Raw genomic sequence first — 19,176 nt, 5'->3', positions numbered from 1 at the left:
ACCTCAAAATGCTGCCCCCTCCCATTCCCCCGTGAGGGCGGTGCCGGGACGTGAAGCGCGCCTGTCGAGGCTCCGCCCCTTGCGGCAGAGCGTGTGGCGTCACTTCCGGTCTCTCTTCCCTCGGGTCACGGGCGCGAGCTGTGAGGGGTTAGTGTGTGTGCCGAACTCCTCGGAACCATGGTGAGTCTCGCCCCGCAGGCCCTCCCGAGACCCCCCGTCCCCCTCCGCCGTCCGCTGCCCCATCTGTATCCCAGCGCTGTGCTGGGATATCGCTGCGTCGCTATGCCTGTACCCCGGGTCCGCCGCACATGGCGCAGGCCGCGGCGTGTGGTCTGCGCCGGGCCCTCGGGTGAGGCCCTCCCTGTGAGCCAGGAGGAAGGGTGGGACTGAAGGCTGGCATTTGTTCTGACTTGGTCTCTGGATAGGCCCAGAACCTCGAAACCTAGGACTAACCCTAAGCTAAGAAATTTCTAGTGCATCGGGCGGGTCGGGGAGCCGGGCCCCTCCCTCCCTCTCAGGGTGGAGCCTGGAGCGGCCCGTGGGCGGTGCTGGAGCGAGACTGCCGCGCTGCCTCCCCTTGGCGGTCCTCGCGCGAGTGGCCTGCCACCCCTGCCAGCCTTATTTTTAGTTTAAAATAATTTTTGCGGTCTTTGGTCCTGCCATACTTAGAGTCCGTATCTTCGGTGTAGAATTTTTTTCGCGGAACGCTTAAGATATCCAAAAAAGGAATGTCACCTAAGTCCCTGCCTTCACTTTAAATAAATGACGCCTAATCATGGACTGCTTTATTTGTTTAAAAGGAACCTTCTTTAAATTCGTGTTTTCTTAGGTATCTACTTGTAAGTCCAGTGAAACTCATCAAAGTATGTATGTTAAAGAATACTGGTATTCAGACTGATTCTTGGTTTTCAATTTTAGGCGTCCCTTTCCCTCGCACCTGTTAATATCTTCAAGGCTGGAGCTGATGAAGAGAGAGCGGAGACAGCTCGCCTGGTAAGCCTTTTCCTCGTTCTTAAAAAGGTGGAAGAGTGGTCTTTTGTTTGTTTTACGATTTTAAGACTGAAGTTTATTTTGGTCATCTCTGATTTTTATTCCAGTCTTCTTTTATTGGTGCCATTGCTATTGGAGACTTGGTAAAGAGCACGTTGGGACCCAAGGGAATGGTAAGGAAAACAGGGAATTTTAGTATTTTACTGTCGTTTTAGAGCCCTTGGGAATACAAAATCTTGTGGGTGCTTTTTCATGTTTAAAACTTAAATGTTAATTATAAAAATTCAGACATAGGTACATTCTCTTTACTGAAAATCAAGACCGTACCCCCTAGGACTAAGGTCTCCTTCTGATCACTATCCCCAGTGCCACTTCCTTCCCCAGTGATAACCACTGATACCTTTGGATACAAATCTAACTGCTGTCCTTATTTTTATGTGGATGTACAGGTATCTTATGAATTATAAGATACTAGTTTATATATTCTTCTCATGACGTTGTTTTGTCTCATCAAAGATAGGATTGGTGTGTACTTTTTCTGTAGCTTCTGGTTTTTTCGTTGTTTTTTTTTCAGTATAACTAAATATACTCTGCTCTGTCAAATACTCTTCTGCATCTTGCTTATTTTATAATTTGTATCTATTATTGTATTGTGAGGTACACTTAGTTTTTCTCTTACAGTATTCAAACAGCCTTGTTAATGTCTCTCTCTTCTAGTGTCTCTAGGAATAGAGAAGGATAGGACATCAAGGTTTGCTTTGGGAGCTGGTATATACAGTGAAACAATTTGGAGTCTGCTATATAACCCTTCAGAGTATTTACACATTAGCAGTCTGAGAGTACTGATTAATCCATGCATCATTCCAGATGTGCTTCTGTCTTAACCTGAAGCAAATATGTTCCTTTTAGGACAAAATTCTGTTAAGCAGTGGACGAGATGCATCTCTTATGGTAACCAATGATGGTGCAACTATTTTAAAAAACATTGGTGTGGACAACCCAGCTGCTAAAGTTTTAGTTGGTGAGTCTTGGGATAACATTTGTTAACATTTGGAAATAATTTTTAAATAGACTGTGTTGACTGACTGTCCTTTTGATTAATTGATGTCTACTTTTTTATTGATAATTATCATTATTAAAATACAAACTCCTAGATGTGGTACATATACATGATGGACTATTACTCAACCATAAAAAGAATGAAATAATGCCATTTGCAGCAGGATGAACCTAGAGCTTATCAAACTAAGTGAAGTAGGTTAGAGAAGGACAAATACCATATGATATCACTTATTTGTGGAATATGACAGAAATGAACATATCTCTGAAATGAGAACAGACTCAGATACAGAAACTTGTGGTTGCCAGGAGGAAAGGGAGAGGTGAAAGAAGGAAGGGTTGGGAGTATGGGATTAGCAGATGCAAACTATATTGTATATAGAATGGATAAACAACAAGGCCCTAATACAGCCCAGGGAACTATATTCAGTATCCTGTGATAAGCTGTAACTGAAAATAATATGAAAAAGAATATATGTACAACTGAATCACTTTGTTGTATAATAAAAATTAACATTTTAAATCAACTATACTTCAGTAAAATTTTTAAAATAGAGTCTTGTAGTGTAATAGTGTGATATACTTACTGATGGTGAAACTGCTGTATTTCAGACTGAAGAGTTCCAAAGAATTTGTTAGGTGAGGACACCTAGATAAGTAAGATTTAGACTGGTAGTGAGTATGTTTGGAGAATTAGATAAGGTACCAAGAAGTGTTAATAATTTAAAAAGCAGAATCACGTATAAGTGAGTTATTAACTAACTTTTTCCCGCTAGATATGTCAAGGGTTCAAGATGATGAAGTTGGTGATGGCACTACATCTGTTACTGTTCTCGCCGCAGAATTGCTAAGGGTAAGAATATCTGAGTAACTTGACCGTCATCTCACTGTATTTTTTCCTACTCTGGTATTGAGTGTCATAAGTAATCAGATTCTTTCTTACTACAAATTTGCTATTGATGTGTGTTTTCATTGTTTATTAATAGGAAGCAGAATCCTTAATTGCAAAAAAGATTCATCCACAGACCATTATTGCGGGTTGGAGAGAAGCCACAAAGGCAGCAAGACAGGCTCTATTGAATTCTGCAGTTGACCATGGGTTGGTATACCACAGTATTACTGTTTTAAACATTTAATATTCTTTTCAAAATATACTTAGTTCAGGAAGTCTAGAAAGCAGTGGAAAGCACACATGGATGTGGTTCTGTTACCTCATCCTGCCTCAAGAGCAACCAGAAAAGCCCCACATTACCCATCAGAGGTAGTCACTAAAGTTAAAATTTGGGGTTCTGGCTTTTTGCATATATAATCACAAGTAGTCATTATATAGAGGATTTTTTTTAGCTTTTTTAACCTAGTTGAACAGCAACCACAATTTTTAGGTGTCAGTGTACTTTATTAGTTTTAGTAGAGGTATACGCGTTTGATTATATGACGGCTGTAACTTACTTATCTGTAATTGGAGATTTTGCGTTTTGACAATTTTTTATTTTATAATGTTGTGACAAAGTTGTTACTTTAAAAAGTAGTATAATATCTGGGTCCAGAGATACCTGTGTTTATTTACCTCACAAGTAGTTCTCTAGAAAAAAATAATTTACAGATCCACTGGCTGTATAACAGTGTCTCTTTCCCCATGTTCTTGACATTTTTGTTTGCTTGTGTTTCTGCTTTGGTAGTTTGCCAGCTTGGTGGGGAAAATAGTATCCATTTATTTGTATTTCTTGATTACTGATAAGGTTTAATTTTTTTCATGTGACTTAAGAACCCTGACTAGAAAAAAAAAAAGAACCCTGACTGGTTGAGGTAACAGTTTCTATTGGCAAACACTGTTTGGATAAATTTTGGAAAAGTAAAACAATGTTGATAACTTTGGAGAAGCATTTTAAGATCGGGCCTGAGTTTTTTTGCTTGGTGTTTGTTTTGGTTTTAGTTCTGATGAAGTTAAGTTCCGTCAAGATTTAATGAACATTGCAGGAACAACGCTATCCTCAAAACTTCTTACTCATCATAAAGACCACTTTACTAAGTTAGCTGTGGAAGCTGTCCTCAGACTAAAAGGCTCTGGTAACCTGGAGGCAATTCATGTCATCAAAAAGCTAGGAGGAAGTCTGGCAGATTCCTATTTAGATGAAGGTATGTATATATTGTATATGGGAAAAGACGTGTTGACTAGATGTTGAAAGCTAAATACTGAGTGAATAAAACTCATTTATTTAGTCAGGACGCTCCCGCCTGGAAAATCCCATGGACGGAGGAGCCTGGTAGGCTGCAGTTCATGGGGTCGCTAAGAGTCGGGCACGACTGAGCGACTTCACTTCTTTTTTCACTTTCATGCATTGGAGAAGGAAATGGCAACCCACTCCAGTATTCTTGCCTGGAGAATCCTAGGGACAGGAGCCTGGTGGGCTGCCGTCTATGGGATCGCACAGAGTCGGACACAACTGAAGCGACTTAGCAGCAGCAGCAGTGACACTTTACAAAGCGAGAAAACTTGATTTTAAGGGAACAAATCATGTTGCAATGATTTTTGTCATCTTAATCCACTTGTTATATTGACAGTGCACTTGACCTACTCATACTATCCCAGTATTTCTTTGATAACCTCTAGGTTTTAGTTTTGGAGAAGGCAGTGGCGGCCCACTCCAGTACTCTTGCCTGAAAAATCCCATGGATGGAGGAGCCTCGTAGGCTGCAGTCCATGGGGTCATAAAGAGTTGGACACGACTGAGCGACTTACTTTCACTTTTCACTTTCATGCATTGGAGAAGGAAATGGCAACCCACTCCAGTGTTCTTGGCTGGAGAATCCCAGGGATGGTGGAGCCTGGTGGGCTACCGTCTATGGGGTCATACAGAGTTGGACACGACTGAAGTGACTTAGCAGCAGCAGCAGGTTTTAGTTTATACCGTGAAGTAAGTTACAGTTTTTAATAAAGAGACTTAGTTTCCTTCTATGATTGTCAAATGGTATTTTTTCTAGGGTTGCAAGTGTTCTCTAGGAAGGGTCTGGGTAGGTCACATTAATTGGTTGACAGATGTTTGAAGAATCAGTTTCTGATGTTCCTGAGGAGTGATAAATCTCTTAGTGTTTTTATGCTGTGTCCTTAATAATAGTATGTTTTGTTCTTATAGTATGTTCACAGTGCATTTACTTCACAAAGGGACCTGTAGAAAGTGTAGGCATTCTATAGAGAAGGGGAAAAAAGGGATAAATTATGCTTTATAGTTTCTGCTTTACTAGTCAGTAATTTGGAGTCTGGGTTTTGTTGCAAAAATTCATGTTGTCTTTCACAGGTGTAACAATTCTGAAAATACTCTAGGTTGAATTTATAGGCGAGGGCTGTGTAGCATTTTTATAGAATTTGGTGGTTCAGTTCAGTCGCTCAGTCGTGTCTGACTCTCAGCGACCCAATAAATCACAGCACGCCAGGCCTCCCTGTCCATCACCAACTCCCGGAGTTCACTCAAACTCATGTCCATCAAGTTGGTGATGCCATGAATTTGGTGGTTGCTGCTGCTGCTAAGTCACTTCAGTTGTATCCGACTCTGTGTGACCCCATAGACGGAAGCCCACGAGGCTCCCCCGTCGCTGGGATTCTCCAGGCGAGAACACTGGAGTGGGTTGCCATTTCCTTCTCCAGTGTGTGAAAGTGAAGTCACTCAGTCGTGTCCGACCCTTAGCGACCCAACGGACTAAGGCACTAATAGTGACTGTTGAATGTCTGCTCTGCGCCAGGCATTCTAATAGCAATTGTACTCAAAATCTCATTTCTTTATCGTGATGTTGATCCATTGAGCAAGAATTAAGTTCAGCTGAATAGAGCAGAAAACCCAAGGTGTGATAAATGAATTAAAAGATAAAAGATGTATCTAAAGGAAGCCTGGAGAGATACACAGTACTCAACTTGTATGATCCTTTCAGGGCCCTTGGCCTAGTAATGGCATCTCTGCCGCTGTTGATATTCCTGTTTATGGATGAGTAGTTAGGGTTGGAAATTTGGTCCAAGCTTGTATGCTGATGCTGCTGCTAAGTCGCTTCAGTCGTGTCCGACTCTGTGCGACCCCATAGACGGCAGCCCACCAGGCTCCCCCATCCCTGGGATTCTCCAGGCAAGAACACTGGAGTGGGTTGCCATTTCCTTCTGCAATGCGTGAAAGTGAAGAGTGAAAGTGAAGTCGCTCAGTCGTGTCCGACTCCTAGCGACCCCATGGACTGCAACCTACCAGGCCCCTCTGTCCATGGGATTTTCCAGGCAAGGGTACTGGAGTGGGGTGCCATTGCCTTCTCCCCAAGCTTGTATACATAGCCCATAAGCAGCATGAGGGGGACAGGTTTGACTGACCGTTGTCCATGGTGTTTCATGTTATCACAGCCTCAGTTTTCTAAAAAGTTCAGTAGTCTCTATCTGAATCTTGAGAGCTTGTTTTGTTTTGGTTTTAAGCTAATGAAAGTGGATTAATAATTTTGCATTGCAACTCACACACCTGCAAATGTAGTATGTATCTGAGATTAAAGATTCAAAAATAACTTGTTTTTTTAATTAGCTCATTTTTATTGAAGTATATAAATTGTTGTACAAAAAAATGGTCTGTTTACTTTTCATATTTCTACTGTGCCTCATTTTCTTTTTTTTTGCATGATATTTTTTAAATGACCTGCTAAATTAAATTTTTATGGTTACTGGTGTGGAATGCAATGTAGGTTCTAGGAGCTTGATGAATTGGACTAGAAATGCATTCTTTGAAACAGTAATTTGATAAAGCGTATTACTTTAAAAGATTCATTAATACAGCCTTGAAGTATTTAATAAAATTCTGTTTTAACAGGCTTTCTGTTGGATAAAAAAATTGGTGTAAATCAACCAAAACGAATTGAAAATGCTAAAATTCTTATTGCAAATACTGGTATGGATACAGACAAAATTAAGGTACATTAACGATATTTTCTGAATTTCTGATTATTAGCTGCTGTAAACTTGGGTTGGGAATCAGTTGCACTTGATACATATATGTGAATATATATGAGTATGTGTTTATATGGTATGCATGCGTTCACAGTGCACACAGTTTTGTTGTATTTACATTAAAAAGTTTTAAGTATGCTATGAAACTTAAGGCAAGTGATGCTATTTTTTATGATTTCTTTTGTTTTAGATATTTGGTTCCCGGGTGAGAGTTGATTCTACAGCAAAGGTTGCTGAAATAGAACACGCAGAAAAGGAAAAAATGAAGGAGAAAGTTGAACGTATTCTTAAGCATGGGATAAATTGCTTTATTAACAGGTCTGTTTGTATTTGTGCTAACAATATAATGATCCAAGAAAGGGCCTTGTTTTTCTGGAACAGTTTAGGAAAATGCTTATAGAACTTAGTTGTTTGTTATTTAGGAAGTGGTTTTTTTCCCAAAATGTAAATAAGATTGTACAGCAAGGCATTTGCCTTAGTAAATCATTCAATATGCTTTATGAAACCTTTTCTGTATCAATGATGCAGTTTTCTGATTTGCATTTCTTTGATTGCTGGTGAGGTAAAGATGTTTTCATGTTTTTCTTAGTCTAATGTATTTTATCCTGTGAAGTAACAATTTTGAACAGTGTTTTTTCATATTTTTTTATAGGCAACTAATTTATAATTATCCTGAACAACTCTTTGGTGCTGCTGGTGTTATGGCTATTGAGCATGCAGATTTTGCAGGTGTGGAACGCCTCGCTCTTGTCACAGGTATGAAAAAAGGACATTAACTTCTAACAAATAATCACTCTTGGATTTATTGAGAATTAGTTTATGTAACTCATTTCTAAAAGTACAAAGAAAGTACTTTGTACCTGAAAAGGGTACCTTAAAGTGCCCTTAAGGTGCCTAGACTCTAAAGAGGTATCCTGAATCTTTGATATCTTTAGTTACATTAATTTTTAACATATCAAATGCCAGCTTCACTGTAGGTTTAGATTTATTTTTGCTTGTTGTTTTAAAGGTACTATATCTTTTTCTCACAAACACACAGGACCTCTGTTCTAAACATTAGTCTAAATAAACTGAAGCTTAAAAAAGGAGTCTTAAGTTTTACTTAGTTATTCATTTAATTCTAGTGCTAATTAAGTAGTATTCACTTTGTGCCTGGTGTGGTACTCTCTGTTCACTCTATGTGCCCGGTGAATAGTACTCTGTTGCACATTTAACTATATGCCAGACAGTGCATCAAATACTTAAACATTGTTTTTGTTAATTTTTTAAAATTTATGAAAGTAATAAATGTTGAATAAGTGTGAAACAGTCCAGGAGTGTATGATGAAAAGTTAGTTTACTCCAGTATCGTTCAATACAGGTATGGGTTTTATAGTCACAGTGTAGACTAAGAAGTGCATTTACAGATATGTCTACATCAAAATAACTTACAGTGCAGTTATTTGCTTTTTTAGTAGTGGTAACTGCTAAGTAGCCCTTGAAAACTAAGTATAACAATCTTTATCCTGTTTCAAGAGCTTGACAGTGAATAGGTTGGAAAGTTGGTTTGTGATCTGGCAGTGAGAATTCCAAGAATGGGGTTTAGATGTAAAGCTACTAGGAACACCACATTCAGTTTGGAACTGCTGTTTGTATTAGATGAAATTATACTAAGTAGATGGTAGGATTGGACTTATTTCAAAATAACTTCTTAAGCCATTTTCAATAATTTGAGAAGCATAGTCTTCTGACCTAAAAAGAGACGTTTTTCTTGGAGGTGGGTTTACCTGCTTTAGAAGTTATTGCATATTTGATACTTAAGGTGATAAATCTTATGATGCTCATATTTATTTAATTACTTCCTCAATGCAGCACAATTAAAGATATGTTATTATCACAAGGACTTGATAATGTGAAATTGCCACATACATTCAGAAGATTTACTGCTTCAAGCACACCAGCTGTATGGCTGTGAAGTAGACTCCATGGTGGTTCTCATTCTTAGTAAACTCATCTGTTGTCAAGATGTGTGAAATTGGGTCTTGCGAATGGTCTTTAAATATTTTGTAAGCAGGTGTACCTGAGTGAGTGAATGAATGTAGGATCAGTGAAAATTCTCATAAGCCAAATTGGTCTCATTTGGGGCATATCATGTCCCAAACATCTATTGTGTCTCATATCTAGAACCCAGAGCTGTCTCTGGAGTTTGCCAACCGAAAATAAGAGCTTCAGTTATACAAATGAGTATATAAATTAGTAGAGTTGGGAAGACCAGAGTCCTTTTTATAAAGTTAATTGTACACTAGAAATAAAGCATGAATTATGTAGCAGATTTATCGGTAAGGTGTAAGAAAAGGGAAGGGGTTGGGTTGATGATTGCGGGTATCTATTAAGAGAGAGTAAAGAGCTAGAGAAAAGGGTTTTGTTTTGTTTGTTTATTTTATTTGGCTGCCTCACGCAGCAAGTGGAATCTTAGTTCCCAGACCATGAATCAAACCCGTGCCTCCTTAAGTGAAAGCACAGAGTCTTCATCACTGGATCACCAGGGAAGTCAGAAAAGGATTTTAAAATGGAAACCTAACTTTTGCTTAATTAAGAACCAGGAAAGGAAATGTTTATAGCATGGAAGGTGGAGGGAAGATAGGAATAAAAGGAAAACCTAAGGAAGAAAATGAATTTGCTTTTTTGCCTTCTCATTAAGTTTGCTCTGGGAAATCCTCAGTATACATTCCCCCCTTCTCTAGGCCTTATATTACAGGAGCTTTCTGACACTTCAGTTATTGTAATAATTCACAAGTATCAAGTGCTCACTATTTGAAGCAGTTCCTAATGTCACTGCACCTGTTGATATAAGATTAGCCAAATATTTTCATGTTTGGTGATACTGGATCATAGAGTACTAGTTTTCTAGAGTGAATTCAGAAGAAAGTCTGAATTTGTTGATAAATTCAGCCTTAAAGGTAAATGTCAAAGTCTCGGTTAAGGTGGAATTATATAGCATGCCATAGAGGTCTGAAGCCAGATTGCTTGTATTTGAATTTCAGTTTTGTATTTGTTTGAACTATGTAAGCTTATATGAAAACGAAACATTTCCTTGCCTCAGTTTTACCATTTCTCAATGGAATGATAAATGAAGCCTGTCTTCTTAGGGTTGTTGTGAAGATTAAATAATTAGTTTGTATAAAGTGCTTCAAAATGTTTGGCATATAGTAAGCAGTCAACTTAACATGTTTTCTGTTCATTTCTGCTTGTAAGAAAGCAGACATTTCAAAACTATTGTGCATTTAATTAATGAATATTTTTGTTCATAGGTGGTGAAATTGCCTCTACCTTTGACCATCCAGAACTAGTGAAGCTTGGAAGTTGTAAACTTATTGAGGAAGTCATGATTGGAGAAGACAAACTCATTCACTTTTCCGGGGTAGCCCTTGGTGAGTGCTTATGTATAGATTCTGGTTTAGGTTCCTAAACCTTTTGTAGACTCTGTTGAAGTGAAATAAATAGTTACTGTAGTTACTAGAACATATGTCTTAATTGTTGAAAAACGTTCAGTTCAGTCACGTCCGACTCATTGCGACCCCATGAATCACAGCACACCAGGCCTCCCTGTCCACCACCAACTCCTGGAGTTCACTCAAACTCATGTCCATTGAGTCGGTGATGCCATCCAGCCATCTCATTCTCTGTCGTCCCCGTCTCCTCCCATCGCCAATCCCTCCTAGCATCAGAGTCTTTTCCAGTGAGTCAACTTGTCGCATGAGGTGGCCAAAGTATTGGAGTTTCAGCTTTAGTATCAGTCCTTCCAATGAACACCCAGGATTGATCTCCTTTAGAATGGACTGGTTGGATCTCCTTGCCATCCAAGGGACTCTCAAGAGTCTTCTCTAGCACCACAGTTCAAAAGCATCAATTCTTCGGCTATCAGCTTTCTAGCCTTGACTAGACGGACCTTTGTTGGCAAAGTAATGTCTGCTCTTTTATGCTCTCTAACTGTGTCGATCACAATAAACTGTGGAACATTCTGAAAGAGATGGGAATCCCAGACCACCTGACCTGCCTCTTGAGAAACCTGTATGCAGGTCAGGAAGCAACAGTTAGAACTGGCCATGGAACAACAGACTGGTTCCAAATAGGAAAAGGTGTACGTCAAGGTTGTATATTGTCACCTTGCTTATTTAACTTCTATGCAGAGTACATCATGAGGATGTACTGGGCTGGAAGAAGCACAAGCTGGAATCAAGATTGCTGGGAGAAATGTCAATAACCTCAGATATGCAGATGACACTACCCTTATGGCAGAAAGTGAAGAGGAACTCAAAAGCCTCTTGATGAAAGTGAAAGAGGAGAGTGAAAAGATTGGCTTGAAGCTCAACATTCAGAAAACAAAGATCATGGCATCTGGTCCCATCACTTCATGGGAAATAGATGGGGAAACAGTGGAAACAGTGTCAGACTTTAATTTTTTGGGCTCCAAAATCACTGCAGATGCTGATTGCAGCCATGAAATTAAAAGACGCTTGCTCCTTGGAAGGAAAGTTATGACCAACCTGGATAGTATATTAAAAAGCAGAGACATTACTTTGCCAACCAAGGTCCGTCTAGTCAAGGCAATGGTTTTTCCCGTGGTCATGTATGGATGTGAGAGTTGGACTGTGAAGAAGGCTGATCGCCGAAGAATCGATGCTTTTGAACTGTGGTGTTGGAGAAGACTCTTGAGAGTCCCTTATACTGCAAGGAGATCCAACCAGTCCATTCTAAAGGAGATCAATCCTGGATGTTCATGGGAGGGACTGATGCTAAAGCTGAAACTGCAATACTTTGGCCACCTCATGCGACGGGTTGACTCACTGGAAAAGATTCTGATGCTGGGAAAGGTTGGGGGCGGGAGGAGAAGGGGACGACGGAGAATGAGATGGCTGGATGGCATCACCGACTCTGTGGACATGGGTTTGAGTGTACTCTGGGAGTTGGTGATGGACAGGGAGGCCTGGCGTGCTGTGATTCATGGGGTCGCGGAGAGTCGGACACGACTGAGCGACTGAACTGAACTGAACTGAGGTTGGTCATAACTTTCCTTCCAAGGAGTAAGCGTCTTTTAATTTCCTGGCTGCAGTCAGCATCTGCAGTGATTTTGGAGCCCAAATAAATAAAGTCTGACACTGTTTCCCCATCTATTTCCCATGAAGTGATGGGACCAGATGCCATGATCTTCGTTTTCTGAATGTTGAGCTTCAAGCCAACCTTTTCACTCCTCTTTCACTTTCATCAAGAGGCTTTTGAGTTCTTCTTCACTTTCTGCCTCAAGGGTGGTGTGTATGCTAATTTCAGTCTCTTGAGGGAAGCCTGTTAACCTTGTCTTTGTGAGCAATGCATATTCAATATAATTGTTTTAGATCATTTGGAACTGCTAGGAATGTGCAGCAATAAAAAACATATCAACTTTCAAAACCAGATAATATAACCTAAATAATAGAAGGCAGATTTCTATGTTTTACAACTTGAGTTCATTGTGACATGAAAACATTTTTTTTTTTTTAATTTTAGGTGAGGCTTGCACCATTGTTCTGCGTGGTGCCACTCAACAAATTTTAGATGAAGCAGAAAGATCTTTGCATGATGCTCTTTGTGTTCTTGCCCAAACTGTGAAAGATTCTAGAACAGTTTATGGAGGAGGTAAGCATCTGAAAAATATTGAACATATTTTATGTATTGAAGTGTAGTAGTGGCTTTTGACTTTTAATGCTTCTTACTTAGTAATGCCTTTGCACTTAATTTTTAATAGATCGTAAAGGAAGTCTTACTTAGTGTCTTGGAGGCAACTGAGTGTAATGATTTATGTTCTTGGAATTTTAATCTGTAGGCTGTTCTGAGATGCTAATGGCTCATGCCGTGACACAGCTTGCCAGTAGAACACCAGGCAAAGAAGCTGTTGCAATGGAGTCTTATGCTAAAGCACTGAGAATGGTAAGTTAATGAAAAAGGGAGCCCTGAATTTAAATTTTGTAGGTATTGATGGTTTTTAAATGAATACATTCTTTTATCTTGGACAGAAAATGTTTTCTTTCTTGCCTTTAAGAAAAGAATGGTTCACACTGCTTAAGTTTGATTTTGGAGTTTATAAACCTCTTTATGAGCAGTAATTAAAAGGAAACATTTTACATTATTTCTAAATGTACAGTTTGAGAAAGCTTTTCTTCTAGTTGGTAAATGAACTTTCTGTTGGTAGAGTAGATAGTTACCATGTCCTCTTCATTTTGTAGTTGCCAACTATCATAGCTGACAATGCGGGCTATGACAGTGCAGACCTGGTGGCACAGCTCCGAGCTGCCCATAGTGAAGGCAAAACAACTGCTGGACTGGGTAAGAAATTAATTGGAATCTTGTGGGAGTTCTTAAGAGTAGCTCTTTACTAAGTTCTTTTTTTAATGTGAATGTTCATAACAACTATGTAAAAGATTCCTGTGACCCTTGCTTTCATAACCATTATGTTGTTTAGTTGCTATGTTGTGTCTGACTCTTTTTGACCCTATGGACTGTAGCTCATCAGGCTCCTCCGTCCATGGGATTTCCTAGGCAAGAAGACTGAAGTGGGTTGCCATTCTTTTCTCCAGGGGATCTTCCAACCCAGGGATCAAACCCATGTCTCCAGCATTGGCAGGCAGATTCTTTACTACTAAGCCACTAGGGGGAAAAGTGGCCTAAAAAAGACTTAATTCACATTGAAAAATTTTCCAATAAAATAGTCTAGGACCTAAAAGGAATATTTTTAGGGGTAGATAATCCTGTCACTGGACAAAAGAGAGTTAATGAATAATGATCTTACAGAAGATGAAAGGGGAGTCTAATAAGAAAAATAGATGACTTAAAGTCTCCTTCAGTTCTTTAGACTCCATGGTGTATTCAGTGATGAACAAATTTTCTTCAGTTTTATAGGTAGATTGGTGATGTGTTGCATATAAATTTTCCTTATTTGACATAGTTATCCTTCATAATACAGATGATCAGTAGTTGATCTTTTAATTTTCTAAAACGTTTTCCTTGGGTGATAGTCTGATGAGAATGTTCTAATTGAATAGTTGACTCTGTAATTTTGGTTTTTTTACAAGTCAGGTTTAATTTTATTACTGTATTCTGTTATTAGATATGTTTTGATACTTTAGTTAAGACTAGTTGTTTATCTAGTGAATATTTCTCAGATATGAAGGAAGGTACCATTGGAGATATGTCGATACTGGGTATAACAGAAAGTTTCCAAGTGAAGCGACAAGTTCTTTTAAGTGCAGCTGAAGCAGCAGAGGTCATTCTCCGTGTGGACAACATCATCAAGGCAGCACCAAGGTATTGTAACACTTTAAAAAACATCTCTTAGGAAAAATTAACATGGAAACAACAGCTATATTTTTGTTAATTGTAGTTGATAGGAAGTGGAGTCATTTTGTCTAAATAGCAGTATTTGCAAGTTACTTAAAATACGTGATCACAACTCTTAGATTTAAGCCAGAAAAGCTTAGTGGGGAGAAGGGTGTGGATAACACAGGGTAGCCCTCAAGATTGAGAGGGCACAGAAGAGCAGGCTTGGGAAAGTCTAAAACCAGAGAGCTCATGGGTAGGAAAGTAGTAGTAAGAAAGGATGTCTGTTTACCAGGATGAGTTGGCTCCAGTCATTTTCTGTCTGGGTACTCTTTTCTATATATATATATTCTTCAGCACATGATGTGCAGAGTTCCTTACATGTTCATATTCCAGTTCAGTCGCTCAGTCGTGTCTGACTCTTTGCCACCCCATGGACTGCAGAATGACAGGATTCCCTGTCCATCACCAACTCCCAGAGCTTGCTCAAACTCATGTTGATCGAGTTGTTGATGCTGTCCAACCATCTTTTCCTCTGTTGTCCCCTTCTCCTGGCTTCAGTCTTTTCCAGCATCGGGGTCTTTTTCAATGAGTCAGTTCTTCACAGGTGGCTAAAGTATTGGAGTTTTCAGTTTCAGGATCAGTCCTTCCAATGAATATTCAGGACTGATTTCCTTTAAGATTGACTGGTTTGATCTTGCAGTCCAAGGGACTGTCAAGAGCCTTCTCCAATACCACAGTTCAGAAGCATCAATTCTTCCACACTCAGATTTCTTTAAAGTCCAACTCTCACATCCATACATGACTACTGGAAAAACCATAGCTTTGACTGGACGGACCTTTGTTGGCAAAGTAATGTCTCTTTTTTAAGATGCTGTCTAGGTTGGTCGTAGCTTTTCTTCAAGGAGCAAGCATCCTTTAATTTCATGGCTGCAGTCACCACCTGCAGTGATTTTGGAGCCCAAGAAAATAAGTGTGTCACTGTTTCCATTGTTTCCCCATCCTATTCCAGTACCATTTTTTTGGCCGTTACTTGTGAGATTGTAGTTCCCCAGTTGGGGATTGAACCCAGGCCTCCTGCAGTGGACGTGCAGAGACTTAACTACTGGACTGCCAGGGAAGTCCCTCCAGCAGCTTTTCTCAGATGAAACCTATTCACGTAAAAATGATTAGGTGGCCAGAAAAATCTTAGCATTTGAAGCTTCAGTTAATAATTTTAATTAATTAAATTAACTGCTAGTAGCTGATTAGTTACCTAAACCATTAATTTTTCTTATTAGGGGGACGTTCAGGGAGATGGGAGGGGATGGTGGCTTGGACCAGCAGATAAAGGTGAAGGTGGTAAGGAGGGATTGATAGTAAATCTATTTTAGGTGATAGAGTCAGCAGGATTTGATGATGGGTTGGATATAAGGTCTTTGAGAAAAGGGAATTGATAATTCAAGGGTGGGCTTTTGAGGGGGCAGTCCTAAAGATTTTTATTCAAAGCTCCTTAATAATTGCCACATTTCTCCAATACATTAAGCATATTCCCACTTTATGGGTAGAGAAAGGGGGATGGAATTCTAAATTTTGTCAGAAATATCTCAATTATGTTTTAACATGACAGTATTAAACATTTTTAGTTCAGAAATAAAAGGTAGAAATTCCCAGCAACTAAAATAACAGTAACAAAACAATATTGGCCATGTCATTCAAGGTTTTTGTTGTGGAAAGCAGAAGTTTTTCTTAACTGAGTTGGAGGAAGGCTTTGGGAGCAAAGATGGGGGTTTGTCAGCTTTGGACATTTGAGATAACCTTTGAGAATGCAGTTAGTTGGATCATTGAGCCTGTAGTTTAGGGAAGAAATTCAACTGTAGTTAAAGTTTTAGGGTTGTCAGCTTGTACGTGGTAGTATAGAAGGTCACACTACTAATTGAGTTCCCAAGAGAGTTAATGTAGCTAGAGAAGGGAAACGGGTTTTTTTTGTTTGTTTTTTTAAAGGACTGAATGCTTGAGAATTCCAGTAAGAAGTTTGAATTAGAACAGCCGTCAAGGGTCAGTAAGAAGGATTTTACTAAACTGGTTAATGGATACATGAGGATTGAGTGTACAGTCTCTACTTTGATATACTTTTGAAGTTTCCCATAATTCAAAAGTCTAAGGTTGGGTTGGGGGAGTGTCCCTGAGGTATGAGAAATGTGTGTGGCAGCCAAGTAATGTATTTGGGGAGGAGGAGTGATCAGCTCCCAGGATGATGCAAATACGTCAAGTAAGGACTGAAAATTGGTCTTAAAAATTGGATTTAGCAACGGAGGTTGTTGGTATTCTTAATGGGCAGTTTCAGTGGGATAGAGAGGGCAAAAAGCTTGAAGTAAATTCGATAGAGTCTGGGGAAAGAGGAATTGGAGGAATCGTATGTAGTCTGCGTTTTCAGGGAATGTTACTGTGAATGAGAGCAGAGAAGTGCAATAGTAGCTAGAGGAGGTGTGGTCATTTCTGTGAAAATTGAATGTGTGCATTTGGGAGCAGTTTCATGGAGAGGAAGTGATGGATGCAGAAGAGGGGCGTGGTCCGCCGGCAGCTGCTGTTGGACCTAGGGAGCAAGAGGAGGACAGGAAGGAAGTAGGGATGTTACTAGGAAATTACATTTCAAGTGGATGAAGTTCTTCATGTAGAACCCTGCAGCACTCCTTTCATTGGATTTCTCCTATGAATGGCAGCTGTTCTCTTACTGTTAGAGGAAGGAGAGAGTAGAAAATAGTGATTTGGATGTGGACAGAAAAGCTAAAATGATACTCAGGTCTCCCACTGTGGTGAGTGGAAAGGACTGAGCTACAAAATCTAGATTCCCTCCACTTCTAGTATTGGGAGAATAGGGTAATGAGGAGCACTCATATTTTGAAACAGAAAGTAAACAAGGGAAGGAAAAGTTGACAAAGTTTTCTTGGAAGCAGTGCCAACGAAGATGGGTAAATACAGCTACATTTTCTGTTGTCTTGAAGTAGAATGATAACAAAGGGAAACAGTTCTACAGGTAAAGTTTTCTGACTTGGGGGCAAGGTCACATAGCTGCCTCAGAAGTTTTTGTAATAACTTGGCTCCCTCAACAACGTTTGAAATACAACTGTAGTACCTTGTTTGAGCTGGTATCACTGTTTTTGAAGTTTAAGTGTCTTAAAAATATTAGACAGTCTGAGTAATTTGCAGTAAAGAAGTTTTGAATTTTTTTAAACTCAGTTGTGCTTCCCAAACATCCTGAATTGTGGACTTCTCTTCATACTCGTTATTAATCTCCAGGGGATTAATTTTTCTAGGCAGTGTTTTGTGACAGCTGCTTGACAACTTTTTCTTTATTGCCATCCTTTGGTCATACTCCCATAAGCTACTGAGGTTGGAAGGTTTATCTCTATATGATCCTAATGTGGTTTAGTCTGGATCTGTTTTTGTGCTTTGTCTGCTTCTCTTAACTGTTGTGCTTGCCTCATGAAGCAGTGTTTCCACAGTCATGAAGTAAAAAAATTTCACTAGTACCCTTACCATGCCCCCTTCCTGATTCACTGTATGGTTACCAGAGAATAAAAATTTAACATTAAAGATATGGGAGGTACTGTTGACATACTTAAGTGAATTACCCAACTCCATCACCAACTTTTTGTTTTCATTCATTTAGAATAGTGACCCAAAAGTTTTAATTTAGAAGCCCCAAACTCCAATACTTTGGCCACCTCATGCGACAAGTTGACTCACTGGAAAAGACTCTGATGCTGGGAGGGATTGGGGGCGGGAGGAGACGGGGACGACAGAGAATGAGAAGGCTGGATGGCATCACCGACTCGATAGACATGAGTTTGAGTGAACTCCGGGAGTTGGTGATGGACAGGGAGGCCTGGTGTGCTGTGATTCATGGGGTCGCAGAGAGTCGGACACGACTGAGCGACTGAACTGAACTGAACTGAAAGACTTGTCATTTTACAACTTCTGACTGAGAGAACCATCTTTGACTCATTTTGTAAAATTAACTAGCCTAAGTGAAAAACATGAACTAGCCATTTTCTGGAGAATATATATTTGGTAGGTAGGTTGTTTAGATGAGAAGCTGAGAACTGCTGAGTACCTACCTGCACCTGTACACTGCAGATTTTTCCTATTCTCTTAACAATACAGTAATTAAGGGATGTTAATTTTGAGATAGAAACATCCTTTTTACACATTTAAAACTGGTTTTAATAAAAGTAGTACTCTAGCTGCGTTTGTGTTTAATATAGACCTTTGGTTACAGTCATGCTTTTCATTTTAACTGTTGCCCTATTTTAATTCTTACAGGAAGCGTGTCCCTGATCACCACCCCTGTTAAGCATTCCCGTATGCTGTTGAACTCTGGACCAGTTCATAGTAAAGTTGTGTTTGAAAGACTTTGACTTCCTGAAAGAAGAATATAGAATTGAAGTTTATCTGTGGCTGTTATGTCCTTAAACTTGGACATTTAACTGACCTTCTATTTTAACATGGGTCTAATTTATTTGCTGTTTCATTTTCTATAAAATTCAGTTGATTTAAGAGTTCATTCCTCATACTGTGCATCAAAATAAAAATTTGAACGATTACTTAGTTCTTAACTGACTTAGTGATTTGTATCAGGTTTACTCTAAATGGGAGTGAATGATTATACTTGGAGTGTAGAGTTGTTCCATCTTAACTAATGATCGCTATTACATATTTATGAAAAAATTAACTTGATTAAGGCCAAGTGAGACGTTATAAACTTTGTATCTGTCGTTTGATTCTTAATCATACATGACATTTGTTAACCATTTTGTTTTGTGAAAGAACCATATAGTCCTCTTAATTTT

At 39.3% G+C, this 19,176-nt stretch overlaps 1 protein-coding gene across 1 annotated transcript; it reads left to right on the top strand.

Annotated features, from left to right (window-relative positions):
* Positions 1 to 50: 50 nt before the first annotated feature.
* On the top strand, positions 51 to 18,930 carry CCT2 (chaperonin containing TCP1 subunit 2). The gene is made up of 16 exons (XM_055395407.2): positions 51 to 180; positions 919 to 993; positions 1,098 to 1,163; positions 1,900 to 2,011; positions 2,826 to 2,902; positions 3,036 to 3,148; positions 3,983 to 4,185; positions 6,879 to 6,979; positions 7,206 to 7,333; positions 7,668 to 7,771; positions 10,306 to 10,425; positions 12,539 to 12,667; positions 12,855 to 12,958; positions 13,255 to 13,354; positions 14,191 to 14,332; positions 18,650 to 18,930. Exons 1-16 carry the CDS (start codon positions 178 to 180, stop codon positions 18,678 to 18,680), a joined length of 1,608 nt encoding a protein of 535 aa, XP_055251382.1. The 5' UTR covers positions 51 to 177; the 3' UTR covers positions 18,681 to 18,930.
* The last annotated feature ends 246 nt before the right edge of the window (positions 18,931 to 19,176 follow it).

Source organism: Moschus berezovskii, chromosome 6 (genome assembly GCF_049115385.1).
Source record: "Moschus berezovskii isolate FMDL1 chromosome 6, NW_MosBer_1.0, whole genome shotgun sequence".
Classification (NCBI taxonomy): Eukaryota; Metazoa; Chordata; class Mammalia; order Artiodactyla; family Moschidae; genus Moschus; species Moschus berezovskii.
Note: the sequence above shows the minus strand (reverse complement) of the source record. Positions and strands in the feature narration are given on the sequence as shown.